General features: G+C 41.4%; 1 protein-coding gene across 7 annotated transcripts in view; it reads left to right on the forward strand.

Annotated features, from left to right (window-relative positions):
• The window catches only part of SPATS1 (spermatogenesis associated serine rich 1), a 37,204-nt gene that overhangs the window by 1,640 nt on the left and 17,303 nt on the right, over window positions 1–18,261 (forward strand). For 6 of the 7 annotated variants that reach the window (XM_032140455.2, XM_032140456.2, XM_058432406.1 and 3 more), the window contains 3 exons: window positions 8,370–8,517; window positions 16,065–16,189; window positions 17,462–17,623. In XM_032140455.2, the coding sequence (XP_031996346.1) occupies window positions 8,370–8,517; window positions 16,065–16,189; window positions 17,462–17,623 (435 nt within the window). The remainder of the gene's footprint in view (window positions 1–8,369; window positions 8,518–16,064; window positions 16,190–17,461; window positions 17,624–18,261) is intronic. The other variant, XM_058432408.1, reaches the window with a different exon arrangement.

An 18,261-nucleotide genomic window follows, 5' to 3' on the forward strand; every position in this document is an offset into this window, starting at 1 on the left:
GAGTCTATTCAGGAGTATACATCTGAGTTCAGCTTAACATGGAGTCTATGGATTTCAGGAAGGAAGGGGCTCCACAAACCAATTGAAGATACATGCGTGTGTGTGTGTGTGTGTGTGTGTGTGTGTATTTTTCCATCAGAGAACCAATTGCTTTCATTACTGCTCATGGGGGAGGGGATATAATCCAAAAAACGGGTTAAAAACTGTCCTTGATCCTTAGGCCCCATGTGAAGCAGATAAGCAGAGGTGGGAAATAGTGTTTGGTTAAATGAGTATCCATGTTAAACAAACATGGCTTGATGTATTATTTTTCTCCCTGCCAGACAGAGCTATTATGACAATCAGCTGAGATGACAAACATATGAAAGTGCTTTGGTTATGTAAGGTGTTATTCCTGCCTAAAAAAATGGAAATAATTATCCTGAATTCCACAGATGGCAATAAAGAAACAGACTTTCTTCCAAATTCTCTTTTTTCCCTTGAATTCCTTTCTGGTTACCAGAACCTTCTCTTGGCCTTTAATTACATCATTTCTTCTTATTTTGTAGTGTTTTAGAAACTTGTTAGAATTTTCTGGCTTCTGGCTTGACATTTATTGCACTTGAATAACAATTTTCATGATAAATGGTGAAACTTTCAAGCAGGGTGTGTCTCCTTAGTGTGTTTGTTTCTCCCCACAGCCTTCTGAGCTAGATGGGGGAGAGAGCAGCCATTGGGAGCTGAGCGTGGAGAAGTAATAGACTTGCTCGGAGTAGCTGGATGGTACTCTATGCAGTGGGAGCATCAGTATTAGTATTAGCGTCAGTATTAGTAAGTGTTCAGGCTTGCAATTCCAGCTTCTCTTCCAGCTAATCTTCTTTTACCAGGGGAGGGGCGGGGAGGCATCTTGAGGACATGTTTAAGTGTCTCCAGCTCAAGTTTGAGGTTGAGTTACTCTTAGGAAGATGCTGTAGTCAGCTTGATCTAGAGAGTGTGCTGTTTGCCAGTTTAGCAAGAGATTGCTCTTCCTGTCCTTGTCCATCAGACAAGCATTCCCCATTATAGTGGCCACAGGCCACTTTCTAGAGTGCTGCTGCCACAAAACTTTTCAAGCAAGCAAGTAAGTATGCTAAAGTTTTAGGTGTGATTTCACTGCTCGCTGCTTAGGAACATGCAGTACATTTAAATTTTGCTCCTAACACAAACAAACAAAAAACTTGGGAAAGGGCCCTCTCTGATACCATCCTAGAGCCAACCAATTCTTGCTTGGGTGAACTCTCAAGTCCTATAGTGGCAATATACAATTAAAATGTTTACATGCTATGAAAGGCAGTCACTGTTAAAACCTATGGGCAAAAATTACCATAAGTAAATATTACTATAAATACCTCAGAACGCACATGCAAGTATTGACGTAGAGGACATCTTTGGCCTTGATTTCATTTCTTCTCCACATATGTGAATCCGTTCTACCTCTCCAAACATGCATTTCATGCCTTTTTTATAGATACAGTTCTAGAAGCAGAACTATTGAGTCAAATGATATGCACTTCTCATAGGCTTCTGAAGTCACATATGGCCAAATTGCTCTTCAGTAAGATGGGGACTTTCCCACCAGCAATGATAGGAATGCCATTCCTCCAAGCTATGCCAAACCTGGGTGTTTGCAAACAGATAACAAATAATGGTATCTCATTTTAAATTCAGTTCTTCAATTATTTGGTCGGGGGCAGGTACAGTGGCTCATGCCTGTAATCCCAGCACTTTTGAGGTGGGTGAATCACTTGAGTTCAGGAGTTTGAGACCAGCCTGGGCAACGTGGTGAGACCCCATCTCTACGAAAAATACAACAAAAAAATAGCTGGGCATGCTGTTGCGTGCCTATGGTCCCAGCTACTTGGGAGGCTGGGGTGGGAGCATCACTTGAGTCCTAGGGGCAGAGGTTGCAGTGAACCGAGATCACTCCAGCCTGGGTGACAGAGCAAGATCCGGACTCAAAAAAAAAACAAACAAAACCACAAAATAAACAACCACCCACTCCCCCAAACCCAGTTATTATGATGGATGAAATTTCCCCCAAATATATATTGGCTATTTGTATGTGTTAGTATATTTTATCTTATTCTGAGATGGGGTCTCACTCTGTCACCTAGGCTGGAGTGCAGTTGTACGATCAGGGCTCAGTGCAGACTTGACCTCTGCAGCTCAAGCAGTCGTCATCTCAGCCTCCCAAGTAGCTGGGACCACAGGTGTGCAACACCACGCTCAGCTAACTTTTTAGTTTTTTGTAGAGACCAGGTCTCCATATATTGCCTAGGCTGGTCTTGAACTCCTAGCCTCAAGCAGTCTACCTGCTGTGGCCTCCCAAAGTGCTGAGATTACAGGCATAAGCCACGTTGTCCAGCCTGTTTTTAAAAATAAGTTACCTGATCATATCTTTTGCCCTTTTTTTTCTTTTTGGATATTTATTTTCATCTTATAAATTTATAAAAGCTCAAGGAGTGTAAATTAGTTCAACCATTGTGGAAGGCAGTGTAGGGATTCCTCAAGGATCTAGAACGAGAAATACCATTTGACCCAGCAATCCCATTACTGAGTATGTACCCAAAGGATTATAAATCATTCTACTATAAAGAACATGTACACTTATGTTTATTGCGGCACTTTTCACAATAGCAAAGACTTGGAACCAACCCAAATGTCCATCAATGATAGACTGGATAAAGAAAACGTGGCACATATACACCATGGAATACTATGCAGCCATAAAAAAGGATGAGTTCATGTCCTTCACAGGGACATAGATGAAGCTGGAAACCATCATTCTCAGCAAACTAACACAAGAATGGAAAACCAAACACTGCATGTTCTCACTTATAAGTGGGAGTTGAACAATGAGAACACATGGACACAGGGAGGGGAGCATCACACACCAGGGCCTGTCGTGGGGTTGGGGGAGGGAAGAAGGATAGCATTAGGAGAAATAGATAATGTAGACGACGGGTTGATGGGTGCAGCAAACTACCATGGCACGTATATACCTATGTAACAAACCTGCACGTTTTACGCATGTACCTCAGAACTTAAAGTATAAAAAAAAGCTCATAATTTGTCATGACTACTAACTCTTTTTCTTTCTATCATGTTGTTATAGATTTTCCCCCAGTTTATAGTTTGCTATGAAAGTTTTAAGTTTATATTTAAAGAGACGTATTCAAATCTATGCCTATTTTCCTTTATTTTGCCTGTATTTGTTATCTTCTTGGCAATAACTTCTTCACTCTAAGATTATATAAACTTTCACTTATTTTTTTCAGGTACGTCTTTAATTTCAATTTTTACATTCAAATCTGTAAGTCATCTGGATTATTCCAGTTTGGGATAAGAAAGGTTTAATTTTATTTTTATTCCAAATGGTTAATTAGTTGTTCCAGCACTGTTTTTTGAATAACCCATCCTTTCTTCACCAAGATAAAATGCCACTTGTTTTCATATAAAATTTTATTCTACTTATTCTATTTATGCTTACTATTTTGTTCTATTGATTTGTCTGTTAGGGTTTTTGTCAGTACTGTCTTGATTATTTAAACATTAGACTACATTTTATAAATTATACTCCATAGCTATGTAACTCTGAACAAGTTATTTGACATTTCTGGAGCTTAATTTCTTTATCTGCAAATTTATCTCTATTTTATTTATAATTATGGCCTTGTTTCATTTCTATTATTATTATTATTATTTTTGGTTTTTTTTGGGGGATGGAGTCTCACTCTATTGCTCAGGCTGTAGTGCAGTGTGGCATGATCTCAGCCTCCTGAGTATCGGGGATTACAGGCGTGCACCACCATGTCCGGCTAATTTTTGTATTTTTGGTAGAGATGGGGTTTCACCATGTTGGCCAGGCAGTCTTGAACTCCCGACCTCAGGTGATCCACCTGCCTTGGCCTCCCAAAGTGCTGGGATTACAGGCCAGGCCCTAATATTATTTATTTGTGTTTAAAATTTTTTCTTGAACCTTGTTTATCTACATCATTAGCTTTTGCATGAAGCCATAGTTCTGATAATCTTTATTTCATTCATTTCTGCTTTTATGATTTTATTCCTTAAAATTTTTTTGGGGGGGAGAGGGGTTACTCTTTTTTTTTTTCTTATTTCTTAAATTGACAACTTGGCTCATTCATTTTGGAATTTTTGATTTTGAACACTATAATCCATCAATTCTTGGATAGACAGTTTGCATCTTTGAAGTAGGGACTGGATGTTACCAGGTCTGTGGGCCCAGCAGCAGGTAGGATGTAGTTGTAATAATTTTTGCTGTACGAGCACTGAAGCATGTAGAATGTGTGTTCATAGCTTGGAAGAAAACTCCAGAGACAATAGAGAAGCACTTTTGCGCGGTGGCTCACGCCTGTAATACCAGCACTTTGGGAGGCCGAGGCAGGCAGATCACGAGGTCAGGAGTTCGAGACCAGCCTGGCTAAGAGACCAGCCTGGCCAATATGTTGAAACCTCATCTCTACTAAAAATACAAAAATTGGTCCTGGCGCCACTGCACCTGTAATCCCAGCACTTTGGGAGGCTGAGATGGGTGGATCACCTGAGGTCAGGCGTTTGAGTCCAGCTTGGCCAACATGGTGAAACCCTATCTCTACTAAAAATACAAAAATTAGTCAGGCATGATGGTGGGGACCTGTAATTCCAGCTACTCGTGAGGCTGAGACAGGAGAATCGCTTGAACCCAGGAGGCGGAGGTTGCGGTGAGCTGAGATCACACTACTGCACTCCAGCCTGGGGGACACAGCGAGACTCTGTCTCCAATAAATGAATAAATAAATAAGCTGGGTGTGGTGGCATGCACTAATCCCAGCTACTCAGGAGGCTGAGGCAGGAGAATTGCTTGAACCCTGGAGTCGGAGGTTGCAGTGAGCCGAGATCGCGCCATTGCACTCCAGCCTGGGCGACTCTGGCTCAAAAAAAAAAAAAAAAGAAAGAAAGAAATGCTGCATCACTCAATTCACATTTTTATTGAAATATTAGGTCAGTATTAGGTGGACAATAGTGATTGAGTTGAAAGTGATTTAGTAGTCAGATTTCTGAATGTGCATAAGATTTAGGAATGCCTTAACCAGTCTATTGTGCCTATATTTTCCTTCTTTGTATATGTGCATGAGTGATATGTGATTAAAATCTATATCTAAGTAAACCTAAAAGAATGCCTCAATAAGTATAAAATAAAAATTCTAAGTGATAAAAGCATGTGTCATACTTTAACTGGCAGCCTTTGTTCTTTGTGATACATAAAATAACAATGCTATTACAATTGATGGTGCCTTATATTCAGTGAAATACAGCATACGCATTTAAGGCCCCAGATTTCTAATTACTGCTTTAGTTGAATCCCACAGGTTTTGATATATAGTACTCAATGTTCATTGATCATTAAGCACCTCATGATTTCCATTACAATTTCTTCTTGTATGTGAATTATTTAGAAGTGTGGTTTGAGTTTCCAAGCTTATGGATACTTTTTGGCTGTCTTTTGTTATTGATTTCTAATTGTATTGCATTGTGGTCAGAGAGTGTGGTCTATGTATTGTGATACTTGTTTTGTGGCTTAGTATATGGGTGGTTCTTCCTTTGGTTACTGGGGACCTGTCTCCTCATCCTCACCTGCTGCTTGCCTGCCACCTCCCCTGGGCTTGACTCCATCCCAGTTACACCTCAAGCAACCAGTTGGCCCTCACTGTGCTGGGGGCTGCTCTAGGCTCTGGGGCATATTCCAGAGCAGCACTTCCCACACTTGGCTGACCCTAAGAATCACCTGAGGTGCTTCTTAAATATCCTGGCTCCCAGACTGTATGTCTGAGACAGAGCCCTGGAGCCTGCATATTGAACAAGTACCCCAAGGGGATTCTCATGACTGGGCAAATTCAGGAAGTTCTGTGCAGTTGGGAATCTGGAAGTGGAATGGGATAAAATACAGTGCAGCAATGGAACTAGACTTCAAGAAGGAGATTACTGCCAAACGTGAGCCTGAAGGAAGAGCAGGAGTGAGGGTGGGGGCTTATTTAAAATACAGGTTCCCAGGCCTCACTTTGAGAGATTCTAATTCAATAGGTCTGCGATGGAATTTGGGAATCTGTATTTTTAACAGGCTTCCTGGGTAATTCTGGTGCAGATAGGCCTTGCACCATGTCCTGAGAAGCCCCAGAGTGGGAGGATTTTGAAGGGAGGAAGTAGCTCAGCTGAACTTTAAGCTTTGTAGAGTAACAGGCAAAGTCCTCTTAGGAGTGAAAGGTTTGGTGATAGATTGGGACTTGATAAGAATGAAAAAGATATTATTCACTTGTGATATGAATTTGAGAGGAAATGAATAAAAATTTCTCTGAGTAGCAGTCCTGCTGATAGATGGTGGGAATTTGCATAGTTTATACTATACAGTCATATAACGGGTTCTGCATTGGCAGATTCGACCAACTGCCCATAGTAAATATTCAGAAAGGAAACAAGTCTGGGTGTCATGGCTTACACCTGTAATCCCAACACTTTAGGAGGCTGAGGCAGGTGGATTGCTTGAGGCCAGGAGTTCAAGACCAGCCTGGCCAGCATGGTGAAACCTTGTCTCTACTAAAAATACAAAAATTAGCCAGGTGTGGTGGCAGGTGCCTGTAATACCAGCTACTCATGAGGCTGAGGCAGGAGAATCACTTGAACCCAGAGGCGGAGGTTGCAGTGAGCTGAGATCACACCACTGGGCTCCAGCCTGGGTGACAGAGTGAGACTCTGTGTCAAAAAAAAAAAAAAGAAAAGAAAAGAAAACAACAATGTAACAACAAAAAATAATACAAATAAATATATAACAACTATTTACATAGCATTTGCACTGTATTAGGTATTATGCGTAATCTAGAGATGATTTACAGTACAGCATACAGGAGGATGTGCATATGTTATATTTAAATACTACACTGTTTCATATAAGTGATTTGAGCATCTTTGGATTTTTGTAATTTTTGTATTGCAGAGGTCCTGGAACCAATCCCCCATCGATACCAAAAGATGACTCTATATGTGTGAAGCATGATACTGTGTGGGTGGAATAGTAGTCAGTCTAAAAATGTACTCAAGAATCAGAGAAGTTTAACTCTTATTTCTTACAATTTTCTCATTACCAGAGGTTACATTGCCATCTATTGAGCTTCAGTGCTCTACGAAATTATGCATAAAGAAATATGCATAATCTTTTCATCGGACTTTTTATCTTTGTGGTTGGATGAGGTACATAACTGTATGAAATGATAACAGAACAAATTGGCTTTCATGAAGTATTAATAGTATAGCAGAGTGAAGATAATGGATATTCTTCTCTGTCTGACACTCACTGGTTTTCAGGACTCCCTCACTTGTAACTGTGTGTGGTTGGGGAGTTATAATTCTTTTTCATTTATTCACTCAAATAGTTATTGAGCACCTGCCTTGTGCCAGGCACTGTTATGGATTCTACTAAGATGAATAAGAACTGTGAGAGGAACCCACAGAAATTTCTGAGCGTGTTCTTTGGGTTGTGATCAGCATTATATTCATCAGTCGTTTTATAAACAAACCCTTTGGAAAATTATATTGAGATGCTTAATACAATGTACAGTGCTATACAGCTCACTTCAGATCCTAGGTCTTCCACTTAGTTCAGAGTGGTGAACTGTGTGTAGGGGCAAGCAGTCTAGTACAGGGGTTAGAATCTCAGGCTTTAGTGTCACAAGAGCTATAATCAAATATAGTCCTAGGTGTTTTCTTTTTTCTTTTTTGTTTTTCTGAGACAGAGTCTCTGTTGCCCAGGCTGGAGTGCAGTGATGTGATCTCGGCTCACTGCAACCTCCGCCTCCTGGGTTCAAGCAATCCTCCCACCTCAGCCTCCCAAATAGCTGGGATTACAAGAGTATGCCACCATGACCAGCTAGTTTTTGTGTTTTTGTAGAGACGGGGTTTCACCATGTTGGCCAGGTTGGTCTCGAACTCTTGACCTCAAGTCAGGGTGGATCTTATCTGATCCACCCACCTTGGCTTCCCAAAGTGCTGAGATTACAGGCATGAGCCACCGCGCCCGGCCTAGATATTTACTTTTTATGCGATCATAGGCAAGTTTCTTAGCCTTCTCAGCCTCAGTTTTCTCAACCATAAAATGGGGATAATAAGGAATACCTAAGCCTGTGGGTTGTTATAGGGATTAAATGGGATAACATGTGTAAGGTGTTGACATAATCCTCAGTGCACAGTAAATGCTCAATAAATGTTAGCTGTTTTAAAAATTTATTTATAATCTAGGAAACAAAATAGGGTGGAATGTATTTTCAATAATTTAATTAAATGGTGATATCTCTGTGTTGCAGGTGCTAATTGCAGTGATTTTCTGGAATCTAAGGGATGTTTTGCCAACACAACACCCTCTGGCAAAAGGGTCAGTTCCTCATCTTCTGTGGAAACAGGCCCAAGTGTCAGTGAGCCTCCAGGCCTCCCCAGAGTGTCTGCTTACATAAAGTAAGGGTCTGGTGCAGAGCTGTCACTGTTGGGGAAGATTCTGACCAAGAAGCGAACAGTCTGAGAGGTAGCATGGTATGCTTGGCAAGAGCATGGATTCTGGAGCTAGACTGTGTGGGTTCAAATCCCGGTTCTGCCACTTAGTATCCGTGTGAATCTGAGCAAATTACTTCACCTCCCTGGGCTTCAGTGTTCTTATCTGTAAAATGCTGATGATAGCTTATAGGATTGTTGTGAGGATTAATTGAGTTAATACCTGGAAAGAGCTTAGAAGACTTCCTGGCACACAGCAAGTTCTGTGTAAGTGCTTGCTATTACGAAGTTCAAAAATAAGTGAAACTGTATTTTTGGGATATGTACATACATACATGGGTGGTAAAACTTAAAGAAAAGCAAATAAATGATTATCATAAGAGTCACAATTAGGGTAGTGGTTACTTTTCCCGGAAAGGGACACACACAGATGGTTTCTGGGGAGTGGGGAAGGGAAGGACTGGCAATGTTTTGTTTGTTTTGTTTGGACAGAGACAGGGGTCTCGCTCTGTTACCCAGGCTGGAGTAGAGTGGTGTTATCTTGGCTCACTTTAATCTCAAACTCCTGGGCTCAAGCGGTCTTCCCTTCTTGGCCTCTCAAAGTGCTGGGATTACAGGTGTGAGTCACTGGGCCGGGCTAACGTTTTGTTTCTTGACCAGGATGTTGGCTTTGTAATTAGTTGTAAAACTGATTTTGTGTTTTATGTACTTTCCCTGTTTATATTTCTTTTACAATAAAAAGTTTTGGATATGCTTTTCTAATAATTTTTGTTACAATGGAAGTAATTTAAGTTTATTGTAGAAAATTTGAACAGATGAAGACAGTATTAAAAATAAAAGTCACGGCCAGGTGTGGTGGCTCACGCCTGTAATCCTAGCACTTTGGGAGGCCAAGGCGGGTGGATCAGGAGGTCAGGAGATGGAGACCATCTTGGCTAACATGGTGAAACCCCATCTCTACTAAAAATACAAAAAATTAGCCAGGTGTGGTGATGGGTGCCTGTAGTCCCAGCTACTCGGGAGGCTGAGGCAGGAGAATGGCGTGAACCTGGGAGGCGGAGCTTGCAGTGAGCCGAGATCACGCCACTGCACTCCAGCCTGGGAGACAGAGTGAGACTCTGCCTCAAAAAAACAAAACAAAACAAAAAAAAGTCACATGGCCAGGCATGGTGGCTCACACCTGTAATCCCAGCACTTTGGGAGGATGAGGCCAGGAGTTCGAGGCCAGTCAGGGCAACACAGTGAGACTCCACTCTACAAAAAAATACAAAAATTAGCCCGGCCTGGGGGTGTGCACCTGTAATCCTGGCTACTCAGGAGGCTGAGTTGGGAAGATTAGTTGAGCCCAGGAGTTCCAGGCTGCAGTGAGCTACAATTGAGCCGTTGCACTCCAGCCTAGGCAACAGAGTGAGAACTTGTGTCAAAATAAATAAATAAATAAAAGTCACTATAATTTCACATCTTAGAGAATATGTGTTAACATTTTGATATTAGTTTTTTATATGTGCAAGAAAACATTTTTTGCACATAAAATATATATTTATTTTACGATTAAGATCATATTATACTACTCTTTTGTAAAACCTACTTTTAAAAAAGATTTATTATGGGTTTTACTATTTTTAGAGCAGTTTTGGGTACACAGAAAAATTAACAGTAAGGTATAAAGCTCCTATGTACTCCCTGCCCCAACACGTGTACGGCCTCCCCCACTATCACATCCTGCACCAGAGTGGGACATTTATTACCATGGATGAACCTACATGGATACATCATAATCACCCGAAGCCCCTAGTTTACAATAGGGCTCACTCTTGGTGTTGCACAGTCTATGGGTTTGGACAAATGTATAATGGCATGTATCCATCATTATAGTAGCTTCTCTATTTTTATTTATGTATTTATTTTTGAGACCAGGTCTTGTTCTGTCACCCAGGCAGTGGCATGATCATGGCTCACTGCAGCCCTGACCTCCCAGGCTGAAACAATCCTCCTGCCTCAGCCTCCTGAGTAGCTGGGACCACAGATATGTGTGACCATGCCCAGCTAATTTGTAAATTTATTTTTTTTTTGTAGAGACAGGATCTTACTATGCTACCCAGGCCAGTTTCAAACTCCTGGACTCAAGTGATCCACCTGCTGCAGCCTCACAAAGCGCTGGGCATGAGCCACTGCTCCCAGCACATTATGGTTTCACTGTCCTAAAAAATCCTGTGTGTTCCATCTATTCATCCCTTCCCACCCCTCCCACCCCCTGGCAACCACAGATATTTTTACTGTCTCCATAGTTTTTTCCTTTCCAGAATGACATGTAGTTGGAATCGCATAGTATATACCCTTTTCAGATTGGCTTCTCTCAATAATATGCATTTAAGTTGCCTTCATGTCGTTTCACCACTTAATAGCTCATTTTTTCAATGCTGAAGAATATTCCATTGTCTGGATGTACCATAGTTTATTTATTCATTCACTTACCGAAGGACATCTTATAAAGGCAGCTTTTTCACTGAGCAATATGTGGAGAGAATTTTCTCATACCTTTGAGTGTTTTTCAAGAACATGGTTTTCAATGACTACAGTGCTTGAGTGTCAGATGAATAGACCACAATCTAACCAGTGACCTATAGTTTTAAAGAGTTGCTATTGTAAATAGTGCTGTAATGTGTCCCCCTGTACATTCAGCTTTTGCCCATCTCTGATTATATCATAAGAGTAAATTCCTAGAAATGGATTTATTCAGTCAAAGTTAAGGGAAGTTGCTCAAGTGATTCTTTATATCATAAAATCTGCTCCAAGTGGACTTGCTGCCCCCAGCACTAGACATGGAAGAGGCTGGCATAATTCTTAAGTTCTGCCTCTTTATGTCCTCTGCAACAGATGTATATCACTAGCAGCAGCAGTGGGACCATGTATTGGGAGGGAAAGAAAGCCCAGAATGTGAGGTTCACATCCTGTAGGATGGGGAACTGGGTGATTGCTGCCACTTCTGCATTCCTAATTCCCACCTAAATAAGTCCCCTTTATCTCTCATGATGCCTGGGTTACGGAGGACCTAACTCAGTCAAAGCATGTGTAGCTGAATCTAAAGCTCTACTCTAGACATAGCCTCAGGCTTTAGATTGATATATTGAACTGCTTTCCAGATATCTCCACCCGATGTCCCACAGGCCCCCAAACTCAACGTGCCTTGAATGAACTTTTCATCACCCACCCTTACAAACCAAATCCTTCTGTGTTCCTTGTCTCAGTTGATAATCTCAGTATTCATACAGCTCCAAAGGTATAGATTGACAGGTCATACTTGTCTCCTCCCGCTCATCCAATGGGGGATCAAGCCCTGAAACATTGTATAAGTCCATCTCTTCTACTCCATCTATATTACCATGGTCCCACTCAAGGCCCTGATAATCTCTTACCTGGACCACTGTAATACCTTCTAGATTAGTTATTTATTGGTACACAACAAATCACCCTAACTTAGTTACTTAAAATAACAAACATTTATTATCTCACATTTTCTATAGGTCAGGAATCTGAGTATAACCTAGATGGGTGCCTCTGGCTCAAGGTCTCTCTCACAAGATTGCAGTCAAGGTGTTGGCCAGAGCTGTGGGCTCATCTGAAGGCTCAACTGGGGGAGGATCCACTTCCAAGCTCACTCATATGGTTCGTGGCAGGATTCACTTCCTCACAGGCTGCTGGGGCTGAGAGTTCATTCCCCACTGGCTGTTGCCCACAGGCTTCCCTCAGTTCCTTGTCTCTACAGAGGGCATCTCACAACATAGCAGCTGTCTCTCCTTACAAGCAAGCAGGAGTGCACACAAGACAAAGCCACAGTCTCTTTGTAACCTAACCTGGGAAGTGACATCCCATAATATTTGCTGTTTTCTCTTTGTTGAAAGTGAGTCAGTAGGTCTAGCCTATACTCAAAGGGAGAAGATTACAGGAGGGAATAAATACCAAGAGTCAGGGATCATTGGCAGCCATGTCAGAGGCTGCCTGCTACACTTTCCTAAGTGGACTCCCTGACTTAAATTTTATATTCTCAAAGCCCTTTCCTTTCACAGCTTCCAGAGTTTTCTAACCACATGTGACCATGTCATGTCCTTGCTTACCATTATTTAATGATATCCCATTAAAGCTTGATAAAAAAGAGCCCCCCCCATATGAACTGCAAGTTCTCCAGATCTGTCTCCTTCTCTTCTCCACCTTTATCTCAAAAACTCCTGCCACAACCGCATCAAATTTCTTCATTTCCCTGATGTTTCTTCCTTCTATGCCTTTGCTCACGTTGCCTCCTTTGCTTGAAGTGGCTTCCTCCAGTGCCTTGCTGTGTTCACATATTGTAGAAGCTGCTTGGCTTCCACTGTCTTTCCAGTGGCGTCATCTATGCTATTCTCCTTTTTCTGGGGAGTTGATTTTCACTCCTTCCTTACCCAGTTTTTTTTGTTTGTTTGGTTTGTTTGTTTGTTTGTTTGTTTGTTTTTAGATGGAGTTTCGCTCCTGTTGTCCCGGCTGGAGTCCAATGGCACCATCTTGGCTCACTGGAACCTTGGCCTCCTGGGTTCAAGTGATTCCCCCTCCTCAGCCTCCTGAATAGCTGGGATTACAGGTGCATGCCACCACACCTGGCTAATTTTATATTTTCAGTAGAGACGGGGTTTCACTATGTTGGCCAGGCTGGTCTTGAACCTCTGACTCCACCTACCTCGGCCTCCCAAAGTGTTGGGATTACAGGCGTGAGCCACCGTGCCCAGCCCTTCCCTACTCAGTTTTTAAACATTTTAACACAAGGTCTTGCTGTGTTTCCCCAGCTGGTCTTGAACTCCTGCCTACCCAGTTTTAATGAGTATTCTGAATAGGAGCTACCATCATCTTACTTATCTCCACCTCTTGATTGTGATTGATTTAAGGGAGAACATGTGATCTAAGCTGAGCCAGTGAGTCCTTCCCTGAGATTTTTCACATTGGAGATACGGGTAAAAATTGGTTGGAAAACATGAGAATTTGAATCTGGGCTGTCAGTGGCCTTTTTGCTCTTGTGAAGAAGCTCATTTGCAACTGGCAGAAAGGAAGCCAAGGTGTCAGGATAAGCAGAGGAGAGTGACAGTTTTGAGACATTGAACCCCAATTCCAGTTGTCCCCAGCTATACTCTTGTCATGGAAACTAACACACCTCCAAAATTGCTTATATTCTGAATCGGGGGTGGGGGCACTGAGTTATTGGTCCTACCTACATCACAGGATTGTTAGTAGGGAGCAAACAAGACAAGCAATATGAAGTTGCTTCGATGCCATTTAAATATGAGTGACGCATTGTTATGAAAAAAGACCCTGTGACTTGATAACAGATCATTGTACCTGAAAACATTGTCCAAGGCCAGATATCAGACGCAAAGCCATTTAAACCAGAAGTGATTGCATTTTCTGCTGACACCTATAATAGTTTGTTGCGGGCCTTTATAAACTGCTAGGAAGTTCAGCGCTAAACATAATGCTGTATTATTGTAATCATTTCAGCCTAGGTTTGTTTTAGATTATTTCGTCATCTTCTTTATATACTTATTGATTTTTTATTTGCATTTAATGGTTTTATTAAACATGCTTTTTTTGGTAACGGATTTATTTAAACATAATTCACATACCATAAAAGTTACCCACTTAAACTGTGCACACAACTCGATGGTTTTTAGTGCATTCATAAAATTGTGCAACTATCACCACAATCAATTTTAGAACATTCTCATCACCACAAAAAGAAATCCATACCCTTTAGCAATCATCCCCCTGCAGCCCCATCTTCCTATCCCTCTAGTCTGAGACAACCATTAATCTACTTTTTGTCTGTATAGATTTGTCTATTTCGGACATGTAATATTAATGGGATTATCAATATGTGGTCTTTGGTGTTTGGCTTCTTTCACTTAGCGTAATGCTTTCAAGATGCATACATGTTGTAATATATATCATTCCTTTCTAAAAATTGTAGTAAAATATATATGGCACAACATTTGCCATTTTATCCATTAAAAAAACATTTTTTAAAGAGATGGGATTTCACTCTGTAGCCCAGACTGGAGTGCAGTGGCATAGTCACTGCTCACTGCAGCCTCCACTTTCTGGGAGCAAGTGATCCTTCCACCTCAGCCTCCCAAGTAGCTAGAACTACAGGTGTGCACCACCACACCTGGCTAATTAAATTTTTTTTTGTAGAGATGAGGTCTCACTATTTTGCCCAGGCTGGTCTCAAACACCTGGGCTTAAGTGATCCTCCTACCTTGGCCTCCCAAAATACTAAGATTATAGGCATGAGCCACTGCGCCTGCCTGATTTTATTCATTTTTAAGTGTGCAATTCAGTGGCATTAATTACACTCATAATGTTGTGTAACCATCACCATTGTCTATTTTCAGACATTTTCATCACTCCAAACAGAAACTCTATGACCATAGCAATAACTTGCCATTCTCCCCTCTCCCCAGCCCCTGGTAACCTGTAATCTACTTTCTATGAAGTTACCTATTCTAGATATTTCATATAAATGGAATCACATAATATTTGTCCGTTTGTGTCTGGCTTATTTTACTTAGCATAGTGTTTTCAAGGCTCACTATGTTGTAGCGTGCATCACTACTTCATTCCTTTATTTTTTTCTTATTTTTTTGAGACAGGATCTCACTTTGTTGCCAGGATGGAGTGCAGTGGCGAGATCTCTGCAGCCTCCACTTCCTCAGTTTAAGCAATTCTCCTGCCTCAGCCTCCTGAGTAGCTGGGATTACAGGCATGCACTACCATGCCTGGCTAATTTTTGTACTTTTAGTAGTGACGGGGTTTCTCCATGTTGCCCAGGCTGGTCTTGAACTCCTGAGCTCAAGTGATCCACCTGCCTCAGCGTTCCAAAGTGTTGGGATTACAGGCATAAGCTACCATGCCCAGCCACTTCATTCCTTTTTAAGGCTGAATAATATTCCATTGTATGTATTATGTACCACATTTTGCTTATCTATTCTTCTCTTGATGGACACTTGGGTTGTTTCCACTTTTTGGCTGTTATGAATAATGCTGCAAAGAACATTCACATGCAAGTATCTGTTTGAATCTCTGTTGTCAGTTCTTTTAGGTATATACCTAGAAACAGAATTGCTGAGTCTTATGGTAATTCTATGTTCAACTTTTTGAGGAACCACCAAATTATTTTTAAACACTTAAAAAAATTAGTAAAGATGGGATCTCACTATGTTGTCCAGTCTGGTCTCAAACTTCTGGCCTCAAGTGGTCCACCTGTCTCAGCCTCCCAAGGTTTTGGGATTACAGGCATGAACCACTGAATACCCATCTTTTCAATAAGTTTCAGTCCCCTCAAATTGTGAGTAAATAAATGATATGCTCAAGGACTTTTATAGAGGAGTAGTCCCAGTTCTCATAAGCGAGGGCAATTCTAGGGTAAACTATGTGAGATCAGGCTCTAATTACCAGTTTAAGCACGTGGAAGAATCCTTCTGCTTTCTTTCCAGCACCACTGCTGACTTGGATTGGAAACCCTCCTTCTCACATTCTGATCACTCCTCTGAAATGTCATTGCCTGAAGTCCAAAAGGATAAGCATCCTGAGGAATTCAGCCTGCTTAAGTTGCAGACGAGTAAGTCACAGACCCTCCTCCACATGCCTCTGTGCCCCAGGTCTTTTCAGAAGTCTGCCATACTGTTGGCCACCATCACCGAAGGCCCACAACTGTCAAGCATTTGACGTACTTTATCTCAAAATTCACAACACTTCTGCCAGGAAGCTATTATATGTTTTTCGAAAATAAAATGCCTTTATATAAAACCCATTAAAATACTGCAGAAAGACATTAAAATAATATGGAAGTATATAGAGTATAAAAACCCCTTCCCCAATATTTTCCAACAATATCCCTATTCTGCCCCATAGCTGTGAAGAGTTGATATATATTTTTCTAGTATTTTGAAATGTGTGTGTGTGTGTGTATATATACACATGTGTACATATACAGATATAAAATAAATCGGTTAGTATACAAACTGGTATAAATAGATCATGGACCTCTTTCTGTGTCAATACATATAGATCTATATGGTTAATATAGACATACCCATTTTACAGAGGAGGAAACTGAGGCTTTGAGACGTTCAGTCATCCATAAAGCCACATGGCCAGGAAGTAGAGCGATGGGATCAGAACCCACACTTGCTTGCCTCGAAGCCTGTGCTCTTCTTGGCTATCCCAAAGCCCACATTTCTCAAACAGCCCTAGAGCTGCTAGGGGATCTTTTATTGTTTAAAGTCACTGTTAGCAATCTCACAGGAAAAGTATCAGATGATGAAACAAAGGCACTGCAAGGTCCAGAAACTAGCCTGAGGTCTCACGGCAGCTTTTCTCATTTGAAATTATCACGGGTACATTTCCTGGTGTCACCGTAGCACATGTGCATGCTATTGTTGCAGCCAACACGATGTTTCCTCCACTTGAGGTGCCATGTAGATGGCACTGGCCTAGCCATTTGCTGGTTGATGGCATTCTATTTTTCCTACACCATTATCAGAGTGAAGATTGAATCATAGGTACTTGTGAGACTGTCTCTGAGCTTCCCAATCAATACTTAACTTCCAAACATAAAGTTGGCTTTATTTTTGAAGGAGAGGGTGAAGAGGGCAAACAAACAAACAAAAACAAAGCAGGCCTCTTAGGTAGCTCTCCCCCGACTTCCCTTCCTTTTGTGCCTAGTCCCACAAAGTTTCACACTATCTCTGATGTAGAACCAAGGGATTAGACACATTAATTAAAGTTGCATAGCCAGATAGTGCCTGGGAAGTTTTCACAGCTTTTTGTCATCCAGTTGCATTATGAGGCTGGGAACAGTGCTAATGGAAGGCTTTCTGGTGTCTTGCAGAAGATGGGCGTCGTCCTGAGTGGACGTTTTACCCGAGGTTTAGCAGCAACATCCACACCTACCATGTTGGAAAGCAGTGCTTCTTTAATGGAGTCTTCCTTGGCAACAAGAGGTCTCTATCAGAGAGGACGGTGGACAAGTGCTTTGGGAGAAAGAAATACGGTGATGTTTCCTTCTGGGTCTTGGCTGTGCAGTCCCCGAAAAACTCTCGAGTCGTGATTCTACAGACCCTGGGTTCTGTAGCTGGGGGCAGCCCTGTAGAGTCACCATGTTCCCCTAGTGCAGCCAGGAAGACAGAAAAGTGAAGGGGACAGTTGGCAGGCTGCACGTTTTGGCAAAGAACTCACAACAGATGCTGATCCACATTTTCTTTTTTCTCTGAATTCCATAAAATGCAAATGTGACATTTAAGTCATCTGATAAGTTCTCTCAGATACTTATTAATAGAAACCTCCATTGAAGTCTGAAGAAAAGAATTTATGTTCCTATTAGATGCTGCCTGGCATACACATTTAAATTGTACTTTATAGTCTCCACAAGGAAAACATCCCATGAACCTCAGCCTGAAGTGCATGTTTTTATTTTATTGCTGATTTAATTAAAGGCTACTGAAATGAATATATAGATACCTGTGTACCTATATCTCCTTGGTCTGTAGCTCAGTGAGTTCTTTGCCTCAACCTACTCATAATAGACTTACCGAAAGACCCTCAAAAGTTGCTGAGTACCAACGGACCGTTTATGACACATTTTTCTATATAAATCCCTGTGTAGGAGGCAACTATTGCTCCAAGAATAAA

The sequence above is a fragment of the Hylobates moloch genome, unplaced genomic scaffold (genome assembly GCF_009828535.3).
Source record: "Hylobates moloch isolate HMO894 unplaced genomic scaffold, HMol_V3 SCAFFOLD_20, whole genome shotgun sequence".
NCBI classification, from domain to species: domain Eukaryota; kingdom Metazoa; phylum Chordata; class Mammalia; order Primates; family Hylobatidae; genus Hylobates; species Hylobates moloch.